We start from the raw sequence: 14,102 nt of genomic DNA on the forward strand, positions 1-14,102 counted from the left end.
GCAGGGGACAGAGGTTCAATTCTTGGCCTGGGAACTAGGATCCCACATGCTGCAGGGCAGCTAAACCTGTGCACCGTGACTACTGAAGCCTGTGAGCCCAGAGCCCCTGCTTCACAACAAGAAAAGCCGCAGCAATGAGAAGTCTGAGCACCGCAACTAGAGACTGGCCTCCCTCGCTGCACCTAGAGAAAGCCTGTGTGCAGCAACGAAGACCCAGTGCAGCCAAAAATAATAAATGAATGAATAAATATTAAAGAAAAAAGAGCCAGAACTTTGGATCTCTGTTCTCACAGTGTGGTCACTGGACACGAGGAGTGGCTTCCCTCCTTAGATGGAAGTGCTCACTCTGTTCTGGGCTCCACGGCACTCGCTTCACTTCTTACACTGCATGCCATTTGGGTTTGCTCCTTCAGCTCTGCACAATTGTTGTTCAAAGTCTTTTTAATCCACGTTATAGAATTATCTCACAAATGCAATTTCCCTGTAAGGCAAAATGATACATGCTTTCCTTTGATAGGATCCAATCGGTATCGAAATGTTCTAGTGGGTTTCCTTAAATTTATGCAAAAATTTAGCAGGACTTTTCTTTACAGTTCTACCTTCATCCAGCTGATCATACTCTGGGAATATAGTGAGATCTGTACTTAAAAATTTTGCTCTTATTTGGTTGCACCAGGTTCTAGTTGGGGCATGTGGGATCATCGATCTTCACTGTGGCATGCAGGATCTTCAGCTGTGATATGTGGGATCTAGTTCCCTGACTAGGGATCAAACCTGGGCTCCCTGCACTGGGAGTGCAGAGTCTTAGCTACTGCACCACCAGGGAAGACCCAGTAATTCTTTACATGGTTTCTTGACATCAAAACATTAGTTAGTTACAGAAGCTGTATAAAATATGTTCCTTTTCATTTCTTCTGTGAAATGGATTGTGAGTATAATGATTTAAAATCCACTTGGGGGCCCAGTTATTGTGTGGGAACTGCAGTAAGTACGATACTGAAGGGCTTCACTTAGATATGTAGACCAGTAAACAGTGAAGGAGGAACACATTTCTTTTTTCTTTCTTTCTGTGGCTTTCTAAACCTTCTCTCTGACCCCCTTTTTTCCCTCCATCCTTCCTGAAAATCTCCCTGGGCTTCAGAGGCAGGTCCAAGGACCAGGGCATAAACTTTCTTGGATGGGGCAAGTGGTCTAAACCCAGAAATCTGGTCTCTTGGGACAAAGAGGGACTCAGAAAAGACAAAAGGGTGAGAGGCCTCTAGGCATTGTATGCACGCATGCTAAGTTGCTTCAGTTCTGTCTGACTCTGTGCAACCCTATGGATCACAGCCTGCCAGGCTTCTCTGTCCATGGGATTCTCCTGGCAAGAATACTGGAGTTTCCATGCCCTCCTCCAGGGGATCTTCCTGACCCAGGGTTGAACCCACATCTCTTATGTCTCCTGCGCTGGCAGGCAGGTTCTTTACCACTAATACCACTGGGGAAGCCCTAAACTCCACCAACTGCCCTTGTTATAGTGGACAATATTGAGGAGGTACCAAAAGCTTCCTGCAGGTTCCAAAAGAGCCAGAGAGCTGGATGCAGGAGGAACTGTCCCTAAATATTCTCTTGGCCCATGAACAGAGCTGGAGGAAGACTGAGAAGGGATTTACAAGAGACTGAGCTGTGTGTCTCCTCATCCTTCAGCAAGGTGGAGACGGTGCCACCGGTCAGCATGATGCATGCCCATGGGATGCTCAGAAGGAACACTTCCTCTCTGCATAATCAGCAGTACAAATTCAAAATAATATACTGAAGTAGTACACTTCTGATTTTGTGTGCATTGATAGACATGCATTCACGGTGTTCTCTTTTCACAGTAAAGTCCCTGGGAGGCAAACACTCTGCTTCCTCCCCATCTTCTTGCTTCCTCCACCTCTACTTAGGAGATAGTTATACTGAAGTTCTCCATCCTTCTCCACCACTTTCTCGATTTCTCCACCTTCGTTCAGCCTCTTTCCTTTCTACACGACCAGCAATTTATCTCCTGAATCTTTTTTATTTTTCCCACTATTTTTGGTTTTAAGCCATAAGATATGTAGAATCCTAGTTCCCTTACCAGGGATCAAACCCAGGCCCTGTTGTCCTTGGGAGTGCAGAGTCTTAACCACTGGACTGACAGGGAAGTCCTCTCTTCTGCTTCTAGCCTCAGCATCTAAATCTCCAGTCTCCCTACTTAAAACTCCATCCTGCTCCTTCCTTCATCTCACTCTTTACTTCCAGGTCAATCCAACCTCTGCCATCTGAGTTTTGACCTTGAAAACCTCTCTTCCTGAGGACACTTTGGTTTCCAGAATGTCAAACCCTGCAGTCTGTGTGACCTCTTGGCAGTACTTAACAGTGCTGACCACACTCCTCACTTAAATCCTCTTTTTCTTTGGCTCCTGTGGCAGAGGCCGCCAGTTACTTGTTCCATATTCCTTAGTAGTTACTTGCTCTCCTTCCTTAGTAGCTAGAATTCCTCTCTCCCTCTCAAAAAAAGCAAAAACAAAAAAAGTCATTTATCAGCTGCCCCTGCAGGTAGGGTGGCCAGATAAATGTCCTAGCCAATGAGATTTAAATGGAAGCTGTCAGATGGGCCTTCTAGGGAAGTTCCTTAGAGGGAGATATATTCAGTTGCTGTGGGCATCCCTATTTACTCCTGACCCTTCCTCCTTTCTCTGCCTAGACTTGATGGCTGGGGCTAGAGCAGCCATTTTGCAACACATGGAAAAGGACAAAATCACAGAGATGTGATTCCTGCCATTATCCCATAGCTGCGGAACTAATATCAGTCATCCTTATCTCTACACTACTTGTTACATAAGAAAAATAACCCTTTCTCTTGTTTAATCCACTGTTATTTGGGTTTTCTATTATTGCTAGTGAAATCAACACTTAACTGATACAGCTCCAATGACTCTGCCATTTTCATCCTACTTCTTTAATCTCTTCAAGACCCCTCTTCTTCCACACCCCCTACACGTTGCTATTTCTTGGTCCTCTTCCTCCACTGTTTCTCTTTCTTTTCTTTGTGTCAGGCGTTTTTCTTTTTTTTTTTTTTTTAATTTTATTTTATTTTTAAACTTTACAATATTGTATTGGTTCTGCCATATATTGCAATGAATCCGCCACAGGCATACATGTGTTCCCCATCCTGAACCCTCCTCCCTCCTCCCTCCCCATACCATCCCTCTGGGTCGTTCCAGTGCACCAGCCCCAAGCATCCAGTATCGTGCATCAAATCTGGACTGGCGACTCGTTTCATATATGATATTATACATATTTCAATGCCATTCTCCCAAATCATCCCACCCTCTCCCTCTCCCACAGTGTTCAAAAGACTGTCCTCCACTGTTTCTCAAACAATCCAGTAGTGTCTGCTGCTTCCCAAGCCATGATGACTCCAAATTCCAGTGTCTAACTCAGACCTTTCATCACAGCACCTGCCTGTCATAGAAGAGCCTTATATATACTATACTCACAATTAAACTTTCCAGCTTTCCCATAACTGTTTTCTTCCTTCTAGTCACTGGAGCTAGGGACCTTCCCCATTCCTCACCCTCATACTCAGCTGGTCCTGAAATCCCAACAAGTCTCTTTCCAACAGCTCTGATTTACTTCCCACTTCATCAGTCCTAATGTCTTACACAGGCGCCATCATTTCTTCCTGCACCACTTCATATGCTAGCTCCTCTGCTTCCCATCTACGATCAAACTGGTGTCTAAAAGAATGCAAATCTGATCATGTCATTCCTTTTTAAAAATTCCTTCAATAGCTTCTTGTCCCTCACAAGAAAAGAATTCCAATGTCTTTGCATGATCTGAGCCTTACATGTCTTGTCAACATTCCTTCCATTATAGCCACATAAAATCACCTTCAGTTTCCCAAACTTGCCATGATTTTTCTCACTTCCTTGCCTGATTGTCCTCTCTGCCTTGCAAGCTGGAAACTGTGCAGAAACAAAGTTTTAAGTGTATGTTTAGGAACCTGACTTGAGCCTTTATCTTCCTGGGACTTCTCCCATCTTTGTGCACAGAAACTCAATAGTAAAGACCTGTCAGAATTTGAGAGATTTTTGTATTGATCACTTAACATAATGTGATATAAGAATTAATCTTAACATATAAGAATTAATATTCTTATAATCCCTTTTTTAATCAAAGAATTCTCTGCAAGTCTCTTTGGACCAAACTGATCAAAATAAACGTCAGTTGCCTTTGTTGACTTGTATATATCTTTTCATTTAAAATTTCACCTTTGTCCAATGTAAAACATTTCTCCATTGTGCACTCAACAGGAAAGGAGATATTTAATGGGCTAAGTGTTGGGGTTTCTTCTATTTATTATCCTATTAAATTTTACCTTCTGCTGCTGCTGCTGCTGCGTCGCTTTAGTCGTGTCCAACTCTGTGTGACCCCATAGACGGCAGCCCACCAGGCTCCCCCGTCCCTGGGATTCTCCAAGCAAGAACACTGGAGTTGGTTGCCATTTCCTTCTCCAATGCATGAAAGTGAAAAGTGAAAGTGAAGTTGCTCAGTCGTGTCCGACTCTAGCGACCCCATGGACTGCAGCCTACCAGGCTCCTCCATCCATGGGATTTTCTAGGCAAAAGTACTGGAGTGGGGTTAGAATTTTAGGGTCCAGCCCCTAAAATTTTCCCGAAGAGGAAATCAAAGCTCTACTGATGCAGGAACACAGCACCAGGGAGGTGGTCATGGGCAGGACATACCTAGCTCCTGGCTATGGATTCAGCTCTTGCTATCTATGGTGAAGGCACAGACCACCTCCAATTCACAAAGAAGGCTACCCTCTGCTTCCAATGAGAGGAGAACAAAGTAGACCTCAAAGAGCCAGTAAAGCTAATCCTCTTACACCACTTAAGGCAAATGACAGCACAAGGGGTTTAGGAATAAGAAAATTAGAAGCATTAAGTCCAAGGCTCTGTCTGCTCTGGGAAAGAACAGCTTTCTCCCTTCCTCTCTGACTCTGTGGCCCACCTTTGGGCCAGTGGAGGCTCACTCACCCTCTGGGTGATGGGTTTACCATCCTGGATCTGCACGGCCAGCCCCAGGTCAGACAGTCTGCAGTTGCCGAGGTCGTCCAGAAGCACGTTCTCGGGTTTCATGTCCCGATAGACGATGCCGAGGGAGTGGAGGTGCAGCACGCCACAGGTTATCTGGGCCGAGTAGAAGATCACCCTGCTCATGTCCAGGCCTGGTTCACCCACGCTGTAAATGTGGAACTTGAGGTCTCCACCATTCATCAGGCTCATCACCAGGCAGAGATGGGACTTGCTCTCAAAGGCGTACGCCAGAGAGACAATGAATGGGCTGCTGACCCTCTCCAAGATTTCCTTTTCCAAGAGAGCCATTTTCTCACCATTTTTCTTCTTCAGTCGCTTCTTGTCCAGTTTCTTACAGGCATACATCTTACCGGTGTTTTTCACCTGGACAGCACATACCTTAAGGAGAGAAAGAAAGGGAAAAGAAGAGGTAGAAATAGACAGCAGTGGAGAGAGGAAGGGAGTGGAGGATACAGAGGATGGAGGGGCAGAAACCAATCAAGGTGGCAAGATAGCAGGCTTACTGAGGAAAGAAAAGCTGTGAGTGAGAGGGTTCTTGGAGAAGGAGCTTCGACCACAGTGAGGTATCATGTGACGCATACTAAATGGGCCATTAAAAAAAAAGGAATAACAAGTGTTGGCCAGAATGCGGAGAAACTGAAACACTCATGCATTGCTTGTTGTTGTTTAGTTGCTAAGTTGTGCCCGACTCTTTGTGACACCATGGACTTTAGCTCACCAGATTCCTCTGTCCATGGGATTTTCCAGGCAAGAATACTGGAGTGCCACTTCCTTCTCCAGGGGATCTTCCTGACCCAGGGATCAAACCCAAGTCTCTTGCAGTGGTAGACAGATTCTTTACTACTGAGCCACCAGGGAAGCCCTCATGCATTGCTGGAGGGAACTTAAAACATGAAGACTTTGGTGATTTCCCAAAAAGTTAAACACAGAATTGCCCTAAGACAAGACCCAGCAATTCCATTCCTCGCCACATATGAAACAGAAATGAAAGCAGGTATTCAAATAAATACTTGTACATAAATATTTACAGCAGCGCTATTCACGATAGCCAAAAGGCAGAAACAACCCAACTGTCCATCAATAGATGAACGGATACATGAAATGTAGTATTCCCATACAGTGGAATGAAGTATTGATCCACGCTACAAGGTGAATGAACCTCCAATACACTACTCAGCAAAAGTACACTTTTCAGTGAAAGAATTCCGAGACAAAAGCTCACATATTGTATGACTCCATCTATATGAAACATCAGAATAGGCAAGTCCATAGAGGCAGAAAGTAGCCCAGAGGCTGCCAGGAGCTTGGGGGTTGGGGTGGGGAAGTAGCTGTTAATGGGCACAGGAGTACTGAAAATGGAACTAGAGATGATGGCTGAATAACATTGTAATGTATTAAATGCTATTAAATTGTACACCTGAAAATGGTTAATGGCTAATCTTATGCAAATTTCATCTCAAAGAATTTTTTTTTCTTCTTAAAAAAAAAAAAAGCTGAACACAGCAGAGGTGCAAAACAGATTTATAGACTCTAATTCAAGATGATTGTTTTCTTAGATACCTGAAGTTTTTCTCAAATTACCTCCATGAGCACAAGTAAAGGGGAAGGGAACTCTCCCATTGTATTGATATCTTGATATCATTCACCAAAGGGGCATTTCAGAGTGTTCCTGCCTCCTGGAAACCCCATGATCATGATTCCTGGCCAGTTCCACATCTTGTTTGTTTTTCCTATGGCATTCTCACTTTATTTCACCCAGCGACAAAAAAGAAGAGGTGAGAGCAAGCTAGGAATGCTTTCTCCACATGTGGCACTGAAATTAGTTCTAAGATCCCTTAAGATTAAAAAGAAGACAAAAAGAAGACAAACAGAACTCTATTATGCCGTCTATCTCCTCTTTCAGCCTGGCTCCTCGCAGACACCTACCTCCCCGAAACCACCTTTCCCCAGCACCCGGAACTCTTCAAAGTACTTGTCTGACACTGGCTGCATCTCGAAGACTTTCCATTGCAGAAACTTGTCATAGAAGGGACTGGCTAGGAACTCCCGGAAGGGCTGGTCCTGCAGGAAGGCCATGACCTCAGCCTTGGCCAGCTCCACCAGGGATGCTCGATCGTCGTCGGTGGTGGCTGCTTGGCACTTGGTGACCAGAGCTGGGCTGAAGAAGGGGTGTGGGCGCCCCGGGACAGGGGCGGCGGCACAAGTGGTCACCAGCCCCTGCAGCGCGCTGCCCTTGGCGGGGCCCTCTTCGGCCAGCTCCCAGCTCTGCACCTCCTCCAGAAAGCCCCTGGCCTCCTGGTATGCAGGCACCGTGGCCAGGAAGTCCCGGAAGAGGCGGCGGCCGATAGGCTGCTGCTCGCACAGACTATGGAAGTCGGTGGCCAGGGCCTGGCGGAGCTGCTCGCAGCTCTGCGGGCCAGGCAGCATCAGGCTCCGGCGCCGGCGCTGCAGCTCCTTGCTGTCGGCGTCCGAGGACTTCCGAGCCTGCAGGTAGGCCGTGTTGGCGATCAGGTTGTCCAGGCCCCCCATGTCGACCATGGCTGAGCACCGATCGTGCTCCCCTGGTACAGACAAGGAAGGATGGAGAGCGGCGGCGGTGGAGACGCGGTCAGGCCCGGGGCCAGCTGGCAGCTCTCTGATCCGAGACGCAGTGACTTCCAGGGGATTTACAGCGAATCTTTGGGGTGACGGATGGGACTGGTGGAGGGTGAGGAAAGAGGTTTCTCTAGTAAGAAGCTTTGCTGGCTATGTATAGCTGGCCAGGGACGGGCGCATCACGGATCACCCAGCAACCTGGAACACCTGCAGGGTCTACCTGTTCATCCCCTGGCCATGTTCCTCACACCTGCTTCCTGCATCCAGTGACCAATCACCAAAGGAAAAGACTCATTCTACGGTGATGCGCTGTTTGCTGTTGACAGCAGTGTTTTCAACTGTGTCTGATTTTACATTTCCCAGCAAGTGCAAGCTCTGTAAACCTCTAGGAGAGACGGGTCAGGAAGAGGAGCTGTGAGAAGCTGGAGAGGTTTTCCTTCCCCCGGTCTAGCAGCCTGATACAGAGCAGGTTACAGAAGGGGATGCTCTGAGCTGCGAGTCACTGGACATGTTCCCAGAGGCCCAGGTCGTGACTCTCAGGGCAGGGGCTGTGGCTCTCCCATGGCTGGTGGCACCCTCAAGTGCCTGTGGAGATCCTCAAGACATGGCTGCCTTAGTTCTGAGGAGTCTGTGACCTACAGTACCCTGTTAAAAGGGGAGGGTCACCCTGACCCGGAACATCCCGTGAAATGACATCAGCAGGGAAGTCGCCCACTTCACGGCAGGTGGCCCAGAATCTCCCAAGGGCACAAGCCTAATGAAGGGGACCTGAGAGTGAAGGAGCTGTGTGTGGAGACCCCAAGCAGGGATGTTCCAGGCATGGCCCCTGGACACCTCGGCCCAGGCTGCTTCATGAAACCAGGAAGCTTCCCTCCACGGAGATGACTCTGAGCTGCCCCAGACCACGACCTCACAAAGAACAGAAATTGGTTTAGACAGAGATCAGGCTAAGAATCTCTGCTCCAAAAATAACACTTGCGTCCTACAGGGAGAGAATTCTCGGGCTTTTTCTTCACAAAGCAAGGCTAAGGCAGCTTAAAAACAAAGTCATTCAGTATTATGCCAGAGTGTTTAAAAGGGGAAAAAAGAGAGAGAGGAAGGAGGACGGAGGGAAAAAAAAGAGCTGGTCAGTCTTTTTCCAAACAAACAACCTCTAGCACACTCTCTGTCAAAACATCACTGTGATGGCCATGGTGGGCCTGAGCAGAGCCTGCCACCTGGCTCCCGGAGCAGACATGCGCTTGGCCTCACGCTACCAAGAATTATGTAATGAACTCGTGGGTGCCCTTTGGCTCTGCACTGCTGCGCTGTAAACCATCGGACCAGTGCAGAGGTGGAGGATCTGCATTAGTGACCACTGTTCAGAACCATCATCTGCTTTGCAACCCACACTAAAAATGTTGATACTTTTTTTTTTTTTTTTTGTCTTTGACAGGTCATCCCAGGCTCACATTTCTGAGTAGAGAAAAATCAATCGGAGACTCTCCCCTAAGTGGGAAATGACTTTCCTGTTTGTTTTTTTTTTTTAAGAGTAAGGTTCTTTTGTTTATTTTAAATGTTTATTTACTTATTTGTCTGTGTTGTGTCTTAGTCACGGCATGTGGGATCTAGTTCCCTGACCAGGAATCAAACCTGGGTCCCCTTCTTTGGGAGCTTGGGATCTTAGTCCCTGGACCACCAGGGAAGTCCTTCCTATGGTTCTTATGAATATAGTGGCAATCCAGCAGGGCAGAACTTTGAGAAAATGGTATGGCTGTCATCACATCACTATTTAACCTCACTGAAAAAAAGATGTTTTTCACTGATGCCTGTATCTGCTATGAGCTGCTTGATCCCACTGGCACGGATACTTACTTTAAATCACCAAGTGATCACTTAACCCTGCACTGTCCAACACATAAATGCAAGGCCACAGATGTAATTTCAGATTTTCTAGCAACCACATTAAAGAAACAAGTGAAATTAACCTTAATAAGATATTTTACTTGGCCCAATATGTGCAAATTATTATCATTTCAACTTACATTTGATATAAACATTGCTAATGGGATATTTTACATCTTTTTTCGTGTCCTGAGTTTTCAGAATTGACTTTGTATTTTACACTTACCAATTCAAGTCAGTCACATTTCAAATGGTCAGTAGCCACATGTGGTCAGTGGCCACCTTGTTGGACAGTATGGACAAATTTTCTTCATGTAGCTTTGTCATTCATAAGTAAGAGAAAGTTTTTCTTATTTTTTTTTTCTAATTAGTAATACTATAGACCATCTGGGTAAAAAAACTCTCTTAGTAATTAAACATGATCTGACTGATGAGAATGGAATTTAAATAGTATGTTACAAAGTTTAGAATTTATAAAATGATTATACATCAACTACTGCAATTTTAAAGAGTACCATTATTTTTAAAATTTTACCCACTTGAAACAAAAGAAAGGTCTAGTTAAAAATGGAACACTTGGTGTGATTACTAACAATTAGGATTCAGGGGTTTTCCCAAACTGATGAAACAGTAAATGTAGATCAGTTAAAGAACAGCAGTAAATCCTTAGCTTAGAAGCAGAGCCAAGTGCTGGGCACATTCAAGGTACACTGCACCGGTGGAGGAAATCATCAGAGATCTTGGACTGGAGATGTGGCCCTATGGTTATAAGCAGCCCAGCACAGCTTGGGAGAGCTGAGTCCTGGTTTTAGCAAGTCCTAGCTGTGTGACCTTCTGCAAGTTAGTTAACTTCTCTGAGTTTCAATCTAATTATGAGAAAAGAGAGATGATCTATGTTTATGCTTTTAAAAAATTATAGTTGGTATACAATATTATATTTTGCAGGTATACAATATAATGATTCCCAATTTTTAAAGGTTATACTCCATTTATATCAATGTTGATTTTTGAGTAAGTTCTTGAGAGAATTAAATACCAAACAGTTACTGGCACAAAGTTGACAACAAAGGTCCGTCTAATCAAAGCTTTGGTTTTTCCAGAAATGGTATGGACCTAACAGAAGCAAAAGATATTAAGAAGAGGTGGCAAGAATGACGTGGCAAGAATACACAGAAGAACTGTACAAAAAGATCTTCATGACTCAGATAATCACGATGGCGTGATCACTCACCTAGAGCCAGACATTTTGGAATGTGAAGTCAAGTGGGCCTTAGGAAGTATCACTATGAACAAAGCTAGTGGAGGTGATGGAATTCCAGTTGAGCTACTTCAAATCCTAAAAGATGATGCTGTGAAAGTGCTTCACTCAGTATGTCAGCAAATTTGGAAAACTCAGCAGTGGCCACAGGACTGGAAAAGGTCAGTTTTCATTTCAATCCCAAAGAAAGGCAATGCCAAAGAATGCTCAAACTACCGCACAATTGCACTCATCTCACACACTAGCAAAGTAATACACAAAATTCTCCAAGCCAGGCTTCAACAGTATGTGAACCGTGAACTTCCAGATGTTAAGGTGGATTTAGAAAAGGCAGAGGAACCAGAGATCAAATTGCCAACATCCGTTGGATCATCGAAAAAGCAAGAGAGTTTCAAAGAAACATCTACTTCTGCTTTATTGACTATGCCAAAGCCTTTGACTGTGTGGGTCACAACAAACCGTAGAAAATTCTTAAAGAGATGAGAATACCAGACCACCTTACCTGCCTCCTGAGAAACCTGTATGCAGGTCAAGAAGCAACAGTTAGAACCAGACGTGGAACAACAGACTGGTTCCAAATCAAGGCTGTATATTGTCACCCTGCTTATTTAACTTATAGGCAGAGTACATCATGAGAAATCCTGGACTGGATGAAGCACAAGCTGAAATCAAGATTGCAGGGAGAAATATCAGTAACGTCAGATATGCAGATGATACCATCCTTATGGCAGAAAGTGAAGAACAAAAGAGCCTCTTGATGAAAGTGAAAGAGGAGAGTGAAAAAGTTGGCTTAAAACTCAACATTCAGAAAACAAAGATCATGGCATCTGGTCCTATCACTTCATGGCAAATAGATGGGGAAACAATGGAAACAGTGAGAGATTTTATTTTTGGTGGCTCCAAAATCACTGCTGATGGTGACTGCAGCCATGAAATTAAAAGACGCTTACTCCTTGGAAGAAAAGCTATGATCAACCTAGACAGCATATTAAAAAGTAGAGACATTATTTTGCCAACAAAGGTCTGTCTAGTTAAGGCTATGGTTTTTCCAGTAGTCATGTGTGGATGTGAGAGTTGCACTATAAAGAAAGCTGAACCCAGAAGAATTGATGCTTTTTTTTTTTTGAATTTTTATTTAATTTTTAAACTTTACATAATTGTATTAGTTTTGCCAAATATCAAAATGAATCCACCACAGGTATACATGTGTTCCCCATCCTGAACCCTCCTCCCTCCTCCCTCCCCATACCATCCCTCTGGGTCGTCCCAGTGCACTAGCCCCAAGCATCCAGTATCGTGATGCTTTTGAACTGTGATGTTGGAGAGGACTCTTGAGAGTCCCTTGGACTGCAAGGGATCCAACCAGTCCATCCTAAAGGAAATCAGTCCTGAATATTCATTGGAAGGACTGATGGTGAAGCCGAAACTCCAATCCTTTGGCCACCTGATGGGAAGAGCTGACTTGTTTGAAAAGACCCTGATTCTGGGAAAGATTGAAGGTGGGAGGAGAAGGGTATGATAGAGGATGAGATGGTTGGATGGCATCACCGTTGCAATGCACATGAGTTTGAGTAGGCTCCAGGAGTTGGTGATCGACAGGGAGGCCTGGTGTGCTGTAGTCCAAGAGGTCACAAAAAGTCAGACATGACTGAGCGACTGGACTGGAACTGAACCAAACAAAGTCCACAGTTTACACTAGGATTTCCTCCACTACTCCCCCCCTTTTTTGCTGGAATATTTTAAAGAAAATCCCATCTGTAAATACTTTGGTATTATGTATATATATACTGGGTACATATATGTACATAAATATTACATACCTTGTGCAATACAGACAAGTAGGATTTGGTGAAGCAGCTCAGAGATGAGCTTGAGCAGAAAGCTACTCCCAACCCAGGTGCTGGGGAAGTGTGTTCCTAAACCTTAGGGCCACAGACACCCAGTGATGGGGTTGTAGGAGGTTGAATGAAGCATTCAAGTCCTAAACCCCAGTATGTGTGAATGTGACTTTATTAGGAAATAGGGATTTTCACAGATGCACTCAAGTCAAGATGAGGTCACACTAGATTTGGGTGGGTCTTAAGTCTGGTGACTGGTGTCTTTTAAAAAAAGGAGAGATCTGGATACAGAGACACAGAGGAGATATACAGAAAAAAAAAAAAAAAAAACAAAGACAGAGATTGGAGTAATGTGCCTATAAACCAAGGAACATGAAGGATTGCTGACACCCACCAGAAGTCAGGAGATAAGCATAGAACATGTTCTTACTCAGAGGCTTCAGAAAGAACCAACTCTGCTGACAGCTTGATCTTGGACCTCTGGTCTCCTGAGCTGTGAGAGAATGAATTTCAGTTGCTTAAGCTTCTTTAGTCTATAGAATTTTGTCAGCAGCCCTAGCAGGTTGATACAACAGGGGAGGCTGGGAGGTGAGTCATCTGAGATGTAGATCAGAGAAGGGCAAAGTTAGAGGACATATCTGAGAATAAGCAGATGGATAGTCAGCGTAAGTATCATGCCATTATCCCCCAATCACTGTTACCAACAATTCCTTAATATAATCTCATATCCAGAATAAACCTATATGTATTAAGTGTTGAGATTTGGACGTTTTGTTTCCTATCAAAATGGCAGACTTTCTAGTTGTCAGGCTTCTGTGGTATTGTGGTATAGCACCAAGAATTTCATTCAGCTCTATTGCAATTGATAATGAAACAGTCACTGTGCATCTGAAGGAACAATCCTTTCATTGGCAGGAATCCTGACCTTCTTTAAAAGCTATAACAGATTTCCTTAATGGTCCAATGGGTTGAGACTCCATGTTTCCACTGCAGGGAGCATGGGTTCGATCCCTGACAGAGGAAGTTCCACATACTACGCGTGTGGCAAAAAAATAAAATAAAAGCCATACCAAGAAATTTTGGTTTTGAGGCTACTTAGACTAGAAGATTGGAGAAGGTAATGGCACCCCACTCCAGTACTCTTGCCTGGAAAATCCCATGAACGGAGGAGCCTGGTAGGCTGCAGTCCATGAGGTCGCTAAGAGTCGGACACGACTGAGTGACTTCACTTTCACTTTTCACTTTCATGCATTGGAGAAGGAAAGGGCAACCCACTCCAGTATTCTTGCCTGGAGAATCCCAGGGACGGGGGAGCCTGGTGGGCTGCCGTCTATGGGGTTGCACAGAGCTGGACAGGACTGAAGTGACTTAGCAGCAGCAGCCGCAGCAGACTAGAAGATTCACTGGAAAAGACCTTGATGC

At 44.8% G+C, this 14,102-nt stretch overlaps 1 protein-coding gene across 1 annotated transcript in view; it reads right to left on the reverse strand.

Moving 5' to 3' along the window:
- The window catches only part of GRK7 (G protein-coupled receptor kinase 7), a 39,846-nt gene extending 32,203 nt beyond the window's left edge, over nt 1–7,643 (reverse strand). The window contains exons 1-2 of the mRNA XM_019968001.2: nt 7,032–7,643; nt 5,046–5,483 (exon numbers count right to left, since the gene is read on the reverse strand). Coding sequence (XP_019823560.2) covers nt 5,046–5,483; nt 7,032–7,643 — 1,050 coding nt within the window. The remainder of the gene's footprint in view (nt 1–5,045; nt 5,484–7,031) is intronic.
- Nucleotides 7,644–14,102: the final 6,459 nt, after the last annotated feature.

This window comes from Bos indicus, chromosome 1, assembly GCF_029378745.1.
Source record: "Bos indicus isolate NIAB-ARS_2022 breed Sahiwal x Tharparkar chromosome 1, NIAB-ARS_B.indTharparkar_mat_pri_1.0, whole genome shotgun sequence".
Classification (NCBI taxonomy): domain Eukaryota; kingdom Metazoa; phylum Chordata; class Mammalia; order Artiodactyla; family Bovidae; genus Bos; species Bos indicus.